At 42.5% G+C, this 19,032-nt stretch overlaps 1 protein-coding gene across 1 annotated transcript in view; it reads right to left on the bottom strand.

Annotated features, from left to right (window-relative positions):
- LOC117368146 (extracellular matrix protein 2) overlaps window positions 1–19,032 on the bottom strand; it is a 99,139-nt gene that overhangs the window by 75,048 nt on the left and 5,059 nt on the right. Inside the window, exons 2-3 of the mRNA XM_033961513.1 lie at window positions 12,567–12,682; window positions 11,740–11,872 (exon numbers count right to left, since the gene is read on the bottom strand). Of these exons, the coding sequence (XP_033817404.1) occupies window positions 11,740–11,872; window positions 12,567–12,682 (249 nt within the window). The remainder of the gene's footprint in view (window positions 1–11,739; window positions 11,873–12,566; window positions 12,683–19,032) is intronic.

Raw genomic sequence — 19,032 nt, forward strand, 5'->3', positions numbered from 1 at the left:
GCATGTCTACTGCTTCCCAAATTGTATACTTACTGAAATTGCAATATCTCTTATTTGTACAGCTCTACAAATTGTATATCTACTGGAATAGGCCAGTCATCTTTTCTGTATCCTAAACCCTAAATTTTAATTCTCCAACCTTATTGTAATTCTCCTGGAAATGTCCAGCTGTTTCTTTTGTAATCCACCTAGAACTGCAAGGTACGGGCGGAATAGAAGTCATTAATGTATTGTAATGTAATATTCAGCAACGAGGTATGTAGCACTTTTTATAGGATGAGTTCGTGAACTTAATTGTCAGATTTTGTACATTAGGGTGAGCCATAAGACTGTGGTAAAAATTCAACCTTATCAAAATATGCCTCCACAAGTCTGAATATGTTCTACATCATTGTAACAGGAAGAAAAAATAATAATAAATGTAAAGCATTTACAGGGGAGAGATAGGAGGAAAATGCTGAGAGCTGCTCAGAGATTGGGCCCATGCACAGAACTTGGAAGACAGAGAGTCTGCACAGGAAGCAGCTGTCTCAATAAAAGCCTCAGGCCTGTTATTGTGAGCTAGAGAGCAGAGAGTTTAAGGCAGTACAAGGAATTAGTGAGGAAATGGTGAGTCTGCTGAGTGAAAATTTGTGTGTGGAAGGAGTGAATATTTTTTGAAATAATATTTCCAGTAAATATTTGATTTCTTGAGAAATGCTGCAAATTAAACCTGCTTCTGAGCTGTTGATGAGAAGGTAGTGAAGGAAGATACAGCTAAGTTTTTGTGACTTGCAGATCAGGAACTATTTTTTTTAAAGCTAAATGTTCTTTTGAGAACTGAAGGTCAAGAATGATCTCTTGTGTTAGAATTCTAAGAAACTCTGTGGTGCACAGCTATATCAAGTCAGTATTCTTATACTAACAGGCTCTATGTGAGGAAGCTGTGAGACTGTAAGGTACCTACTGAGGAATTTCATTGGATATACAGATAAAGCTAAGGTTGCTCAGAAATTGTGTGAATGGGTGTGTTGAAACTCTGTGAGCTGATGTTATATCAGAAATAGGGAAGGGGTTGTTTTCATGGGAGGGTCAGCTTAGGGATAAAATAATTATCTATTATTTTGCACATTTACCCCCTCTTTTATTAAACTGTGCTATCAGATTTTAGCGCGGTAATCCGCGCTGAATGGCCCGCGCGGCTCCCGATGCTCATAGAGTTCCTATGAGCGTCAGGAGCAGCGCGGGCCATTCAGCATGGCCCTCTGCGCTACAAACTGCTAGCGCAGTTTAATAGAAGAGGGGGTTAGTTAGAAATACATGGCCTTAGCCTAAGAAGACACTGGAGGTTAGGGTTTTGCTCCGTTTCATTTGTTTACAGATAGGATAGTAGCAACCATCCGGATCTTCAGAGGAGCTGCTGGTTCCAGACAGGTGACAGGACAACAGCAGTACCCAAAGCAAGAAAGCGGCGATACTGGTAAAAACTGTTTTTTTAAATACTTTAGTTTTGTGTGCACATATACTGTATATACATTTTATTGAATTTTGGGATTGAGAAAACCTCTCTGATTATAAAAGAGTCACCTAGTCAAGTACTTACCTGTGGTTCTGGATATCCTGGAACAAAGCTGGTATTAAGTTGAAAAGCATGACATGTTTGTTTGACGTTTGAATATTATCACTAACTATAATGGTGTAATCAATGAAAATTTTATCACATGTGAATGATAAATTAGCTTTGCTATTCATTTATATTTAAATTTAAATTAAATTTACATTGTTTAAACAACATTTGATAATGACATCATCACCGTTACGGTAAGATGGTAAGTCTTTCTAGTCTTAACTTTTCACTGGTGTATACTTAATTTTGTTTTAAACTCTCTGGCATTTCTTTGAGGGTAGACAACTAAATTCTTATTGTTCTTGTATTTTAAAACGCAGGTCACTTTTACTTTCGCTTGTGCTTCATCAGGTATGCTTTATTCTTCATTACTTTCTCACCGCAGCTGCATTCGCGCCTTTTTAAATCTTTGTATCACTGCTTAAGCTTTTATAGCAGCATTCAACACATATTGTTTTATTTTTATTTGTGACATATATCTCTCTTTAAGGCATTGAAAACACGATTACATGGTCTGCTTTATGAGCATTTCTGTTACCAAAGAAATCTTTACGCACCAGAAAATATGTATCATTCATGCACAAAGTCACCCACATTAGATCAAGTGTACAATCTTTTTTCTCAGTGTTGGTTAGTTCTTTTTACTGAGCTGTTATATACGATGTTACTTTCCACAGCATGAAAAAGTTTTCTGTTTTCTACTTCTGGTCGTTCCTCACTCATGTTCAATTTGCACAAGGTTCTTTTATATTTAACATTATAGAGTTATTGCATTCATTTTTATATGGCTTTTATTTCTATATTATTATGTTGTCATGATTGAATATTGTCACAGGGTGGACCCTGTTCCTAGTGAGGAAGCCTTGCTGGAAGAAGGAAATAAGGTTAAAACCCTTGAAAGTATTCCTAAGCCTGCTAAGAAGAGTCCCAAAGCAGCCCCTAGGAATGCTTACAAGCCAAGCCTTCCAGCACTGAAACCTCCTAAAGCCCTGCCTAAAGCAGGCAGATCTGGTTTAGCTTTACCTAAGCCAGTTATGGGAAAACAGATGGAAAGACTACATCTCCCAGCAGGCATAGGGCCAGGGAAAGGAAAGAGGAGGAATGGAATATTGGCCACACCCAAGTTCTCTGAGAGCAGGCTACCCTAATACACCGGCAGGTAGGACTAATCAGCTCCCTGCAGTGAAAGAAAAGGGAGTAGTTTTCCCAATGCAGGGGAGCGAGATCCAGAAAGAGTTCCAGGGCCAGCCTCATAGTACACACCTGCTCCAGATCCAGCAAGCCAGAGCCATTCAGCAGGTGGCAAGCCACCGACTGCAAGCACAGAGAACCAGAAAGCCACAGTCTACCTCGTGGCAACCAGCCCAGGCAGAGGGTAATGAGAAGGGTGAGTCTTTGTTTGGGCAAGATAGTGAGATGGCTGATGATGACCTTGCTGGTAATATGAGGGTAGAAGAAATAGATTTGCCCAGCATGGAAGGAATGGAGATAAGTTAATCTTTTCATGATAAAGAGGGCTGGGAAATGCTCAAGGCCCAGCGGCAAGCAGCAGGCTCTTTGGGCACTGGAACGTCCTGTGGGTTGGTGCTGTGTGCCAGTGCCCGATCACGGTATGGGTTTGGGCTGGCGGGTAGGAGGGTGATGCCAGTTATCAGGGGGCAATGCCGGTTCTCTGGGGTGGGGGCTCACATATCGAGTCAACGCTCGGTTTGCTAGACAAGATTTGCGAGAATGTTTTGCTCATCTTGCAAAACACTCGCAAATCGAGGTTTGACTGTATATATTTTCTTTATGCACTTATGTTTTATCCTGTAATGCATTTTCTTTTTATGCTTATTTTGTAGCCTTTGACATCTATGTGTATGTTTAAGATAGTCCATATTTTATACTATCTTCGAAACGTTATACATTTTATAATTATTTTTATTGTATTTTTTTATTGTATTTCATATGTTGATAGACATGGTTTTATGTCTTCTGGATGTCCTGTATATGTGCTAACATGGCTTCTATATGTTTTCAGTACCTTTCTAGTCCCCTGAGGAAGGCATATGCCGAAACTGGGATCCTAGTTGGGACTTTACAGAAGAGAGTTCTTCTCTTTCTTGGACTGGTTTATGGACTATATACATTGCATGTGGCTGATTTAATACATTTTGCTTGCCTCTTTGTGTGCTAGTGCATTGTTTCTGTAGACAAGTTTTTGCTTTTCTCCTTTCTTGTTTCAACAACAATTGTTTAACATATCTATTTAGTTTTCTTTCACTCTCAATTGTTAATGGGGGTTTTGTTGTTGCAACAAATAAATCAAATATTTAAATGTTTAACCTCTGTGGTGGTGTGAATTGAAGGGGAAACCTATTGAAACATCTGATTATGATTATAACATCTCAAACATTTAATTGTAATTAAATTGTATTGTAATTGCATCACATCACCACTAAGGGTTTTACATCATGTAGATAAGATATGGTTAAATCTGAAGTAGTTTGGGACAAATTTAGAGGTCGCTCATGGTCCTACAATATCATCATCATGAGGCTGGCTATTCATAATGTGGTAAAGTGGTTAGAAACTGTTTCTTAATATTGGTTGGATACTAAATAGCATTCAATTCTGGTCTCCTTATCTCAAGAAAGATATAGTGGCGCTAGAAAAGGTTGATTAAAAAGGATGGAACTCCTCTCGTATGAGGAAAGACTAAAACGGTTAGGGCTCTTCAGCTTGGAAAAGAGAAGGCTGAGGGGAGATATGATTGAAGTCTACAAAATCCTGAGTGGAGTAGAACGGGTACAAGTGGATCGATTTTTCACTCCGTCAAAAATGACAAAGACTACGGGACACTCGATGAAGTTACAGGGAAATACTTTTAAAACCAATAGGAGGAAATTTTTTTTCACTCAGAGAATAGTTAAGCTCTGGAATGTTTTGCCTGAAGATATGGTAAGAGCGGATAGTGTAGCTGGTTTTAAGAAAGGTTTGGACAAGTTCCTGGAGGAAAAGTTCATAATCTGTTATTGAGAAAGATATGGGGGAAGCCACTGCTTGCCCTGTATCGGTAGCATGGAATATTGCTACTCCTTGGGTTTTGGCCAGGTACTAGTGATCTGGATTGGCCACCGTGAGAACAGGCTTGAAGGACCATTGGTCTGACTCAGTAAGGCTATTCTTATGTTCTTATGTTACTTAGTACTGCTGCAAAGCAGAAAGTTAGTTTAGTGATAAATAGGCATTTGAAAACTGAGTTGATGTCACATTTTGGGATAAAATCTAAGAAGTAAGAATGTGAAAGACTAGAAGCAGCAGTGAAGTATGGCTGCTAAGGAAGGCACTAATGAACTGTCCAGTTCACATATTCCAACCAATGAGGATGTTCTTCGATTGATAATTTACTCACACACTGACAAAAAGACTGCTTTGAAAGAGGCAGCTCATCTGGCCATGTTCAAGGTCTTGGAAATTTGGCAGCTTGCAAAAATACCACATCAGCAAATAGACTCGGGGATTTGCATATTGATGAAGTTGTCTGATGAGTATGAGAAGCTAAAAAAGAACTGGCACAGATGCAATGAACATGATCTTGTGAAACAAAAAGCCTTCAAAGAATGTCTCATCCATCTTTTTGATGTTGCTGCCAGTGAAAATCAAAGAAGACAGACAATTTCTAATCATGCAGAGGCAAGATGCTTCATCATGCAACATGACCAGCATTGACCCTGTACTTGCAAAGATGGAGGATAGAAAGAGAGCGCGAGAAGAACAATTTAGTAAGTTTGCGCCACAGTAGAGGAAGAAAATATCATTGTCAGTAGTACTACATAGCCCACTACTACTTCTCTCCGTCTGACTAGTGGATCTGATTCCAAGAATATCGTTGAAGTTGACTCTGACAGTTGTTCAAATTCAAATGCTGATTTTGAAGTCAGCAGAACCCTTTGTTTCCGTCAAAACAGCCAAAGGTGAACATCCTTGCACATCCTGAAGTTGCCAGAGCATTAGATCGTGTTAATTTGCCAGACAGGGGTGCCACATTTGTCACTGGTGCTGTTGCCAAAACACTTGGCCATGATGTAAATGAAATGACATTGTCAAGAAGCTTACTCCGACATTCTCGGTGCAAGAACCATGAGGAGGCAGCCACTCTGAAGGATTAATTCCTTGACATAACAACAGAAACTCCATTACTGCTGCATTGGGATGGAAAACTCCTCCTGAACATTACTGGACATAAAGAAATTATCAACAAAATTGCAGTACTTGTCACTGGTAATGGAGAAGAGAGATTACTAGGAGTTCCAAAAATTGGCCAAGGAACTGGCAAACAACAAGCTGAAGCTTGTCTCATAGTACTGGATGAGTCTTTGGAGTCGAGTATGTTTAAAACTAGGAGTAATGCAGGCCTGAAGAACGGTGCATACACCTTCATTGAATCATCAGTAGGAGAAGAGTTAGCTCACCTGTCGACATCATATGATGAAACTAGTGCTTGGATGTGTCTTCACCCAATTGTTTGGAGTTAGTGGCCCTACAAAGTCCAGGATTTGTATGAGGTTGCTGCGGACGACATGTCTGATGTAGGCACATTAGTGGCTCCAGAAAAATGAAGATGGATTGATGAAAGTAGATTAATCTACCTTCGATGGGGAAATTGGGAGGAAGAGGCAGGGGAATGTTGGCAATCCTCTCTAGTAAGGATGACTGCTGTTTGGACTAAGATTGATGTTATTATTTTTGTGTCCTTTGTTGTCTTGCACAAGGTCGTTGAGCAGCCGGCCTGGAAGATGATAAAGATGGCTGATAGCAATGCCATTTGGTGTTATAGTAATACCAGCATCTAGATGAGACAAAATATCTTCTAGTTGATGAAGAAGATTGAGAGGTTTGTGGCTTAAGGTCATCATAGTATCTGTGTGTTTTTTAATCTTATCTGCAGCCTCTTCAATTGTATCCCCAAAAATGTCATCTGCCTTACAAGGAACATTCGAAAGGCATTCTTGAACTGAATTTTCTAGGCTAAATGGCGCATTGCAATTGCAACTGCAGATGTTCTAGAAGAAACATCAATTGCATCCTAGGATCTTTTTATTTGTTGAATTTATTTTTACTGAGTTTGTATTTTAGTATGTTTTTAGTTGAATTTGTACTTTTTGTAGGTCTCATTTTATGTGCGTTCATTTGTAATCCGTCTAGTTGATAGGCGGAATATAAATTTTTTAAATAAGTAAATAATAAATAAATTCCTCTAGCTATATACTTTCTCATTGTGAACACATTCTTAGATAATTGACCGTTTTAGTTTGTCTGGAAGAGGAATTCCTCAAATTCTGAGAGTTGTTTAAGTAAGGATTTAAAATAAATGGACGTGTAAAGTTGGTAAGCCATAATTCTATTGATAAGCATACAGGATTAGAAAATGTGTTTGGCAAAAAAGTCTAATGTCCTGGCCTCTCTGCCTGGAGGAACAGAAATGTAAGATAGTGAGCTACATGAACACTTAAGGGCAGATTTCACAGCTAATGAATGGTGTTGGAGTTTGTTCAGATCCTGGACACTTTCATATTTTATACATGGTGTCTATCTTTTTAGAAGCTACCTGGATTGCGAGGGGGGTCCTCTCAGTTCTTAAAGTATTCTTCATGACCCCGTGCAAAGGTACTTTAATACAGTGGTTCCCAACCCTGTCCTGGGGGACCACCAGCCATTTGGGTTTTCAAGATATCCCTAATGAATATGCATGAGAGAGATTTGCATATAATGGAAGTGACAGGTATGCAAATCTCTCTCATGCATATTCATTAGGGATATCTTGAAAACTCGACTGGCTGGTTGGGAGCCAGTGCTTTAATGCATTTGTTTGGTGCTGCTTCATAATAAGGAGATCAAAAAGCTCAGAGCAAGGTTCCACCTCTGTTTCCATGTTGATGGCCATAGCCTGGCTCATCTGACTAAGAAAGCCAGTAAAAGATATACTTTCTGGCAGAGACGTGTCATTGAGGAGGAGAAAAAAAATCAGAAGGTATACCATAGGATTCTTCTGCTGCGTATTCTGACAAATCTTCATCTGAATGGATGGAAATATCTGCGCTAGAGTCATCGTAGTCACTCACCCTGGTAGGTGAATCAGGGAGTGCATCGAGAGGAATACTGGAATACTGTGTACAATTCTGGAGGCCGCATTATCAAAAAGATGTGCGGAGAGTTGAGTCGGTTCAGCGAATGGCCACCAGGATGGTCTCAGGTCTCAAGGATCTCCCGTATGAGGAACGACTGGGTAAGTTGCAGCTGTACTCACTCGAGGAACGCAGAGAGAGGGGAGACATGATCGAGACATTCAAATATGTCACAGGCCGTATCAAGGTGGAAGAGGATCTCTTTTTCCTTAAAGGACCCACGGAAACAAGAGGGCATCCGTTGAAAATCAGGGGTGGGAAATTTCATGGCGACACCAGAAAATATTTCTTCACCGAAAGGGTGGTTGATCGCTGGAATAATCTTCCACAACAGGTAATTGAGGCCAGCAGCGTGCCAGATTTTAAGAAAAGATGGGATTGGCATGTGGGATCTCTTCATGGAGTTAGTTAGGGCAGACTAGATGGGCCGTGGCCCTTTTCTGCCGTTATGTTCTATGTTTTCTATGTTTCTATGAGGAGTGTCGGCTTGTGTCGAGGAACATTGAGGTATAGGTCGATGATCTGACCCAGGAGATAATGCCTCTGCTGATGACAATGCACATGTTGGGTGGGTCCATGCGGACCCCAGCCCCACCTTGTTCCACCCCAGGTCTGCCCCCAGTCCCGCCCCCGGAAAGCTTCATCTTTTTATTCCTGAGCAGCATCTTCCACCCTTGGCTCCCTTCTGATGTCACGTCCAGGTCCTGTGAAAAGAAGTGACATCAGAAGGGAGCAGAGGCTGGCGTGACCAGCAGGTGGAAGATTCTGCTTGTGCTGGTGAACATTTACAGAGTTACACCCGGGGGGAGGCGAGGCGCTGGCAGTGACAGATTCTTGTGTACATGATGTGCATGTCATCTATTCTAGTGTATATTTATTTTATGAATTATTTCTTATGATGGGAATTTTAAAAATAAAATTCTGGAATCTCTCGCTGCACATCCGGAATCTCTTTGTGGCACACCATTGTGCCGGGGCTCACAGTTTGTGAGACACTGGTATAGATAGTACAAATCAACCAGGAAACTTGATATGAATAACTATAGGACCGAACGTGGTTCTTGTTTAATACAAGCCTTCCTCAGGGTCCTTAAATAATGAAATTACCGTATTTTTCGCTTCATAAGACACACTTTTTTTCCACCCAAAATTGGGTGGAAATTTTGGTGCGTGTTATGAAGCAAAGGTAACTTTTTTTAAACACCCCTACCCACCCCATCGTACCTTTTTAAAATGCCCCACTCATTGGGGGTACGTGGGCTGACTGCTCTCCACCCCCACTGCTACTCCCCGCCCGCCTGTCTGCCACCGTTGCTCCCCGCCACTACACTGCAACTCCAAGAAGGGAAGGGAAGGGCTAGTTCTAACATCGGGGGAAGGCTTGTAGGCCAGCGACATGCAATTGCTGCATGCTGGCCCTTACCTTCCTGGAGTGGCGGCAGCAGACTGGGAGCAGAGGAGGAGGAATCGGTGGCAAGGTTGGGTAAGGTGTGTCAGCATAGCTATCGCTACCATTCAGCATTTTTAGTTGGCATTACTTATGTCAGCGAAGGCCTATGGGAAATTATATCAATCTGACTCTGGCATGTGAATGCAGATAGACCCTGAGGGCAGGGAAACTGTTTTAAGTAGCCCTGATTGAATCATGACTAGCTAAAAGGTGTTAATGTCTGATTAAGAGGGTGCTTAGGACAATGGGTCCAGGTGCACAGATCAAGAAGATAGGCTGCTTGAATGGGACAAAGAAGCCAGAGACTAATCCCATCTCCATGCCTGCAAGTGTCACACCCTCCTTTATCAATTAAATTAATCATTGTTTCAAACAGTTTACAAATTCTAAACAGAAAGATACTGGGACATACAATAGTTTCTATATTCAGAATAAGATTCCAAGGTATAAAAGCCTCCTCTCTGCTCTATCAATCTATCTATCTATCTCTTGGCTCTCTTGTCCTTTCTTTCTTTCTCTCTCTCTCTGGCTCTCCCTAGAACTTCAGACTCTCTTTGTCTCTGAACTATGTAAGGCAGGGAAACTGCTTTGCTCTCTACTTAATTGTAATGCTTCATTGTAATGCTTCAGAATATTGCTTTTCTGTAAGACTATTTCTATAATATATTCTTTATGCAATCACCTCTGGCTGTGCCTCTTTGATTCTACTTCCTGGTGAGTCATCTGTGAGGGAACTGAACTTGGGACCTGGCGTTTGTCATGGCGCCTCTCACTTAACCCCTACCACCTAATATTGGGGGGGGCCACTAGCGAACCTGACAAGGTGGAAGTAAAGAAAAGTGGTTTAGACACTCTCCTCCTCTTTCCTCCTTCAATACTGCTGCCCGGTCCTGATAGGATGTGACTTCATAGGCTAGCTGCTGTGAGGAGGGAGGACTAGCCCCAGCATCAAAATCAGCTACAGAGGAAGAAGGTCCTTTCAAGTCCTAATGCTGCTGCTTGATACTAATGCTGGACTTCCCTCTTCGCGGCAGCTGGCCTATGAAGCTGCGTCTTGTCAGGACCTGGTATTAGCATCAGAGAAGGGAGAAGGGAACAGGCCTGGGGATGCAAAGCATGGGAGGTGCTAAAACAGAGTGAGTCTGGGCCCGGGACATGGGTGTCAAAACAGAAGTGGATCCAGGATGCCATAACATTTTGAGCCATCCCTTGACTGGGAGATCTTGATTGCCCAGTTTGCAAGTCAGAAGATGGAAGCTGTTTTTGTTTTTCATGGTAACTGCTAAAATATGAAATATACTATGTTTTCTGTTCCAACTTGGGAGATTCAAATTCAGGAAACTTTATTAGCATGACAATTGGCACTCTGTGGCAGATAAGTGTAACGCATTGTTGTGGGCATTCCAGAATCCACACTCAGGGCCAGATTCTCAAAACTTAAGGTTGGGTAAGGTTAAGGGTAAGCAGGCTTTGGCGCGGCAGGGTGGACGAAGGACAAAGGCTAGAAGGCTGTGAGGGGGAGAAGGCACGAACTCGGGACATGGGAGAGAGGACGAAGAACAAAGCTGGAAGGCAGTGAAGTTGAGGGGGCACGAACTTGGGACATGGGAGGGAGGGAGGATAAAGTACAAAGGCTGGAAAGCAGTGAGGGGGCACAAACTCAGGACATGGGAGGGAGGGAATAGAAAGGGATAATTGTTGGGCCTGAGTGAAGAAAGGAAGGAAGGAAGGAGACTCATGAAATCACCAGACAACAAAGGTAGGAAAAATGATTTTATTTTCAATTTAGTGATCAAAATGTGTCAGTTTTGAGAATTTATATCTGCTATGTATATAGTGTGTATATGAAAAATGAAAGGAATAACCAGGCAGGGAAGGGGAGACAGGGTGCAGAGCTTGGTAGGGAGGAGTGACAGGGTGCAGAGCCTGGTAAGGAGTGTGGGGTTGGGTGCAGAACCTGGTATATAGTAGTATACAATTTGGTTCAGAATGGGTTTTTTTCTTGTTTTTCTACTCTAAATCTAGGGTGTGTCTTATGGTCTGGTGCGTCTTATGGAGCAAAAAAAATACAGCATATGAAATCTGGTGTGCATGAAAGCTGGCATAAGGACTAAATGTGAAATGTAAAGGGATCAGTGTAATGCTTCCCTAAAAAAAACTAAAAGGAAAGGAAGATAGAGACAAATCCCAAACAAGGTTGATTTGTCCCATCTAATATTATGTGATTTGGTGAATTGAACTTTGCTTGGACTCTTAATAAAGCACTTTCATCCAGATCATCAGTTCCACCAATCCTGTGTTTTGCCCTTATAGCAGAACAGATCAGTGAGATTTAGCTGGGTAAATGCTTTCCCATCTGGTTAAATCCTGTTTGAATATCAACCTCATATGAGAGCTTAATAACTTACTCCTCAATTATTGGAGAAAGGAACCCCTTGGTTCCAGTATAAACTGGTCCCCTCAGTCTACACAGTAATTGTCTCCTGGTTCATAGAAAAAGTAATCCTCCTTACCTTGGAAGCTGTATTGATGCAATCCCCGGATGTTGTTGTCATTCATTTTCAGCTCCTGCAGCGATTGTGGGAGCGGTGGGATTGCAGTTAAATGGTTCCCATCTAGGTTAAGTCTCTTTGACTTGGTCAAGTTCTGTAGAGGAAAAAAATTGAGCAGTAGAATTTCATCTCATGCCCATGGGGGAAATAGGGATTTATTTAACTCTCATTTTGTGTCAGTTCCAGCCAGGAGTAGAGTCCAGTTCTTGAAGAACTAGGCCACAGCCTGGAATGGAGCTCCTCTCTCTCACATAGTAGCACAAGTAATGAATTGCTAGGCAAAAAGACTGGCCCCAAAATGCATATATAACTTCTACATTATGTATAGCTTCATACAGTAGTAAACGTGTGTGTGTGTGGGGTGGGGGGGAGGGTAACAAGTGGCAGGAAAGCAGTTCAAAGGAATGTCTCTTTCCATTGATTTGACTGGTGTGCTACCAGGCCTGTGTCCACTCTCCCTGAGAAAGCACTAAGTGGCCTGTAGGTTGCAGTGAAGAGTTAACAGCAGCCTGGAAAAGGCAGACTGACCAAGAGAGACAGGGCCTACATGGGCCTGTGTCCAGAGCTCTGTGGGTAAAGCCAGTAGCATTCTTGCATCCCTGTCTACCCTTTCATTGTCTGCCTCTCCCTTTCATTGCTGCCTTTCAACAGCCTCTGTCCTGCAACCTCTACACACACACACACACACTGATAGAGGCTTGGAAGCTATTTCTAGAGCAAAGCACTCAACACTCCTCTCTCTCCCCACCATCTCTTAGGTACTGCAAAGCCAGCGTGGCCACACTTACCCTGAAAACGTGTAGGGGCAGGCCAGCATCCGACAGCTTGTTCTCGCTGAGATCAAGCCATTCCAGGTTAGGCAGTGTTTTGAAAGTGTCAGCAGGCAGCTTGGGAATCTCATTTTCTGAAAGGGAGAGACCAAGGTGGGAGAAAGCCTTCAAAAGAGGAATGCCACGTTTAACTTATCATCACTGCTCCTTTCCAGCAGCTTGCCTTTCCTGGCAAGCAATTACTGTACTTATCATTGCCACTAGACATTTGCACATCACATCTTTCTAAGCGTTAGTATTAATGCTGGCTATGGACAAATGCAGGGTGGGGTGGGGGGGCTAGTTCAAGGGCTCACAGAACGGTCAGGCAATCGCATTGGAGCATAAACGGAATATGGAGGCGGAAGATTAGAAAACAGGAACAACTGGTTGGGGTGGGGGAGTTGGCAGTTCTACTTGTCCTTTTTTAAAAGCAGTAGGATTCATCCCTCATGCAAGCCCTGGCTCAACTACACTTCTCCCTCCGTATTCGCTGCAATAGGGGGATTAACAAAACCGCAAGTACAGAAAAACAGCGAATACCTTTTTCATATGTTATTCGCTGTTTTCTATTAAAAACCATCGTGAATATGGTGAAACCGCAAATAATACGGTGGGAGACCTGGCCTGTTCCTGAAGGAGAGGCAAAACAAGGTGAAGAAAGTGCTGGGATTCAGCAATTTCTCTATGCGAGCTGGCTTAATTTGGGGGGGAGGGGCTAGCAAGCTAAAAACAACGAATAATCGACACTGCGATTGCTGAAACCGTGAATACGGAGGGAGATGTGTAGTTCTTGCTGGTGAAAATAATGTAGGACATTAGAGATTTTTCTTTCCAGATGTGACTCCATCAAATGCTAACACTGTCCCTCTCCATCCCCACCTCTTGTCAGTAGCATAGTAAGAGGGGAGCGGCCTGCCCCGGGCGCCATGTTGGTGGGGTCGCTGGCACCCCTCCTCCTCTCTGCCCCCTGCCTCTTCCAGTCCTTCCCCCATACCTCTAGTTGTTCACTATCGTGAGCAATAACTTCAACGTGCTCCTCACGACCACGTCGTCTCTCCCACTGACCTCACTTCCAGTTGCCATTCATTAGAAGTGAGGTCAGAGGGAGAGCCAATGGGGTCGTGAGGAGCATGTTGAAGTTCTTGTTGCTCATGGAGATGAACAGCTAGAGGTACGGGGGAGGGAAGGGGGGTGCACGCGTGGCTGGGGGGAGCAGTGGGCGGAGATGAGGGGAAGGGTGCTACCGCCCCGGGCGCCTCTCACCCTCACTATGGCCCTGCCTCTTATACACTATACCTGCCAAGAACCGAGCTCTGATGCTGGGGTCTTGCAAATAGGGCCAGATGCCTCAGCTTTGTCCCCAAAAAACCAAAACAGAACTGCAGGGAAATGTACAAGGTGCAGGAATTTATTCAATAAAATAATTAAAAATCATAAAAACGTATGTGGCTTAGATAAAATAAACATATCCAAAAACTGGGCCTTGTATACGTGTGGACCGAACCTGACACGGTCAGTGTTTCGAAAAACACTTCTTCTTCAGGAGTCCAGGATGTTGGTATGTAGAGTATCAAAAAAACAGATTCGATAAAATAAACAAAATCGAACTGAACAGGCGTAAAAATCTCCTGTCTGAGGCGCTGCACTGAGGAACACAATGGTGAACTCAGAGAGGATACAGACAGGGATAGGGTTACCAGATGTCCGGACAGCTTTTCAAAACCAGGCATTTTGCATGTGACGATATTGCGTTGCATCTGGGCATGGGCAGATGCCCTCCTGACACAGTCCTGAGGATGAGAACAGGTTGAGAGGGTGGGGCTGGAGGACAGGGCTGGGGTGGAATGGGGCGTGACAGGGCGGGGTTGTGTGGAACTGGGTGGGCTTGGGGCAGGGCCATGGGTCTAGATTTTACCAGAGTAAAATCTGGTAACCCTAGGCAGGGGGCAGTGATGGCATGTGAGACTCTGAGCCCTGGGTGAGCAGTTCCCTCACATCAGAATCAAAAGGGCAATCATCTCTATCATCATCATCACCGGGCCCATCTGCTCCCTTGTTTATTTCTATCCTGCTTCCTTCTGCTCGGCTCTTTGGTCCTCTCCTCATTCACTGGCATCACCTCTGGCTCTTTCTTAGCCTCTCTGTATGCTGGCCCCTGGAGTAACCAAAAGGAATGGTAGTGTTAACAGTTACACAACTGCATTGATAACTTGCAAGAAACATCTTCTATCTATGATCTAAGTAAAACATTTTAAATGGAAGGCAAGTTTGTCTCACCCAGCTACAAAATCATTAATAATTTCTCTTTTCATGCACATCTTGGTCTTATAAAAGTTTGGGAACAAGATCTGGAAATTACTGATCAAATTGTAGACTGAGAATGCTTTTGGCATAAAGTCAACAGACCTACACAATCAGTTAGCCTATCTCAATCTCTATATTTCCTAGCCAACAGGGCAATATGGACTCCGGTTAAAAAGTGGAGAGCGAACATTGCCAATACCGAATTTTGCTGGCATTATAATCAAAATGATGGCACTTTAGCACATATGATCTTCGAATGCCCATGTATTAATACTTCCTGGCAAAAGATATAGTCAACTGTCCCAAAAATTCTGAAAATCAATAATTCAATTTCACTATCCATTATCATCTCACGTTCATCACATCCTTCTTTACAGTTAGATGAAACACAATAATCTTTATTTGACATATTATTAGCACTTGCAATCCAAATGATTCTTGGCTGCTGGAATACTGTCCACAAATCTGAATGATATCTTCTCTAGTGAATTCGCCTTCATCACATGTCCAAAATAGGTCAGTTTCTGTCTGGTAATCTTGCCTTCCAGGGACAACTCTGGGTTTATATGATCAAAAACATCTTTGTTGGTGATCCTATCTGTCCATGGGATTTGTGATAAATGGCATCAAAATCCCAGTCTTTTCTAATCAATATTGTAGTTCTCCCTGCTTACCCAACTGTTGAATCTTTAAATCTTTATTGATTTTCAAACTTTGATAGTAAGTCATTTGTTGTGTTTATTGTTATTAAATGTTTGACTTTATTGTATGACTACATGCTAATTTTAATTATAAACTGCCTTGAAACTATGTATAGGTAATATATCAAATTTTAAATAAACTTTGAAACTTTGTCTTATCTATAAATATGAACATAAAGCTGCAGAAAAAAACAGTTACACAACTACCACGTTAGCTGGTTTCAAGAGACCAGTTTCAAGCCTGTCCATGATTTTAGACAACTCAATCTTAACATAAGTGCCAACACTGCAAATTGATTGGGCCTGGGAAACACAATACAAATGGCTTCTCCCTAAACAGAAAATAGGAAGAAACACAAGCACTGGCAAGTTAGATGCGAAGCATTGATAAAGACAGCTAAGAAAGAATATGAGGAGAAACTTGCAAAAGAGGCAAAAACTCACAATAACAACTTTTTCAGGTACATCAGAGGCAGAAAACTTGTAAGGGAATCCATGGGACCACTGGATGATCAAGGAACGAAAGGGGCACTCAGGGAGGATAAGGCCATAGCGGAACAACTGAATGAATTCTTTGCTTCGGTATTTATGGAAGAAGATGTAAGAGATCTACCTGAACCGGAAATGGTTTTCAAGGGTGATGATGCAGAGGAACTGAAAGAAATCTCGGTGAATCTGGAAGATGTACTAAGCTAAATCGACAAGTTAAAAAGTGATAAATCGCCAGGACTGGATGATATATATCCCAGGGTATTAAAAGAACTCAAAAATAACAGCTTGCAGTACTTCCTGTAGTACCACAAGCTGCCATGGGAGATTGTGGCAGCCATTTTGAGAAGGCACTGCAAGGGGCAGGAGCGAGGGGGCTGCTCTCCTGCCTCCATTGATGCTGCTGGACCATCAGGGATGCAGATTAACAGGTTAGAGGAGAGAATATTGGTGTGCTGGAGCAGAGTCAGAGCCAGATTTACATCAAACTTAAACAAAATACAGTTTAGAGCCTCACATTTCAAGGGGCCTTACACTTTGGGGAGCCAGTGCAGATTTCTTCAAGTCAGTTGTCCCCATAGAAAGAATATCCCAGAATATGTAACCAAATACTTGCACAGGTAACACAGGACAAAAGTAACATCCAGCTCTCTAATCTCTTGCCTTATAGCCAAAAACAGTTTCCTCTTGTCTGCATAACCGTAATAATATCTGGATAAAGCCAAATTGTTTGTCCCACAAAATCACTATGGTTCTCTCAAGGAGTATCCCTAACCATCTGCTCTCCAAAGAACATCATACAATGTGACACCCATCAACGAGTCTTCTCCAGAGTAACCTCCAGACTCTAGAATGCACTCCCTGAAAGGCTTGGCTCAATGCTCTACTTCAGGAAGCAGGTGACAGCTTGGCTCTTCTCCCAAGCTTTTAATGGGAGAAGTAATTAACTTGCTGGTCTCACACACTCAAAGACTAACACAGGCTGCAGGCACTGTAGCAGGACTTTCTTATTTGCTCCTACCCTAGCTAATATTATATTCATGCAACTTTCTTTAAATTATTCCCCTTATATTCTAAAGCCTATTACTCTGTCTTATCTGTCTATGTGTTCAGTCTTTGCTTATACCTTATGATGTCCATTCAGATATTTATTGTGTTTTGTAGTTTGACTGCTTTTCCGTCTGTTGAAAAGATTTGTTTATAGATTCAAGTTCTCAGCCCAACCAAAAAGGGAATGCCATGAAACTTACAAGTTATTCCACCTATTCACCCCAAAGTTCAACACACTTGGCACATGGTGTCTGAAGTTTCTGTAACCCTGATCACTGAAATACTGCTCCACTGCTGCAATCATCTCCGAATCACTCAAAAATTGTTGCCCTTTCAAACTCTTTATAAGGTTTGGAAACAGAAAATAGTCAGATGGAGCAAATCTGGTGAGTAGGGTGGATGGTCTATGCACTGAAACCCCAACTCCATCGAAACATCCATCGTTTTGCCAGCCTTGTGAGCAGGTGCATTGCCTTGCAAAAAGAGAACTCCTTTCCGCAGCTTCTCTCTCCCTTTTTTTTTCAGTCCTTCCTTTAATCGTCACAGCAAGTTACAGTAGTATTCTTCATTAACTTTTAGGCCACTTGGAAGATAGCCAGTCGTTACAACACCTTCCTGATCCCAAAACACTGTGGCCATGACTTTTTCTGCTGACTTTGGGTCTTGAATTTCCTTGGCCTTGGAGAACCTGAGTGCCGCCATTGCTTTGTCTCAGGATCATAGAGGTGAAACCATGTTTCATCAACAGTAACTAGTCGTTTCTAAAAGTTGGCACCTGCTCGCCGAAAATGCTACAAAGTCAACTTGGAAGTGTCCACTCAATGTCATTTCTCGTCAGCATTCAAACGTTTGGGCTCCCACTTGGCCGACAGCTTCTGCATACCCAATTGCTGGTGGATTATACACCCAACACATTCCCTGGATATTGGTAGTGTCTCAGCAAATTTTTTTAGCCAATATTCACCGATCTGCCAAAATCAGATCATGGACATGGTCTCTGCTGGGACCGCTGCTTTTTAACATATTTATCTAGAGATGGGAATAACTGAGATCACAAAGTTGCTCAAAGTTGATAAATCGCAAGAGGACTATGAAAAATTGCAAGAAGACCTTGTGAGACTGCAAGACTGGGCATTAAAATAGCACATGATATGTAGGCCCTCTTTTACTAAGCTGCAGTAGAGGTTTCTACCATGGCCTGGGGCACTAAATACTCTGATGCTGCTCTGGTGCTCATAGGAATTCTATGGGCGTCAGAGCATTTAAGCCCAAATTCTGTAACTGGCGCCAAATGTTAGGCATCTATTTTGGAGGCACCCAACTAGATAGGCGCCTATCTAAATTGAATAACAAGCTCAACTAAGCTCTTTAATCAGCACTAATTGAGACTTAGGCGCCTATTAAGAAAGAGCGATTCTGTAACAAGGCGCCTCTAAAAATTTAGGCGGCCTTCAAAAAAATAGGTTCTATGCATGCTAAGCATGGGTGTGGCTTCGTGTTAGGCGCCTTGTTACAGAATTGCTGCTCTTAAGCGTGCTTAAGCGCTCGCATGGGCGCCTAAGTTTCAGTGGTGCCTACAGCTGGCCCATTTATTAGGCGCCTCCAAAATAGGTGCCACTCAGCGTGATTCACTGAACAGTACCCAATTCTACTTGAATCACGCTGAACGGTGCCTAATTCGGCACCCAACTTTTGGGCGCTTCTTATAGAATTTGCCCTTTAGCGCTCCAGGCTGTGGTAGAAACCTCTACCACAGCCTGGAGCTGTGAAAAAGGGGGTTTGCTTAGAAAAAGGCGGTTTAATGTGAGCAAGTGCAAAGTGATGCATGTGGGAAAGAGGAACCCAAACTATAGATATGTGATGCCACGTTCTGTGTTAGGAGTCACTGCCCAGGAAAA

This window comes from Geotrypetes seraphini, chromosome 1 (assembly GCF_902459505.1).
Source record: "Geotrypetes seraphini chromosome 1, aGeoSer1.1, whole genome shotgun sequence".
NCBI lineage: Eukaryota > Metazoa > Chordata > Amphibia > Gymnophiona > Dermophiidae > Geotrypetes > Geotrypetes seraphini.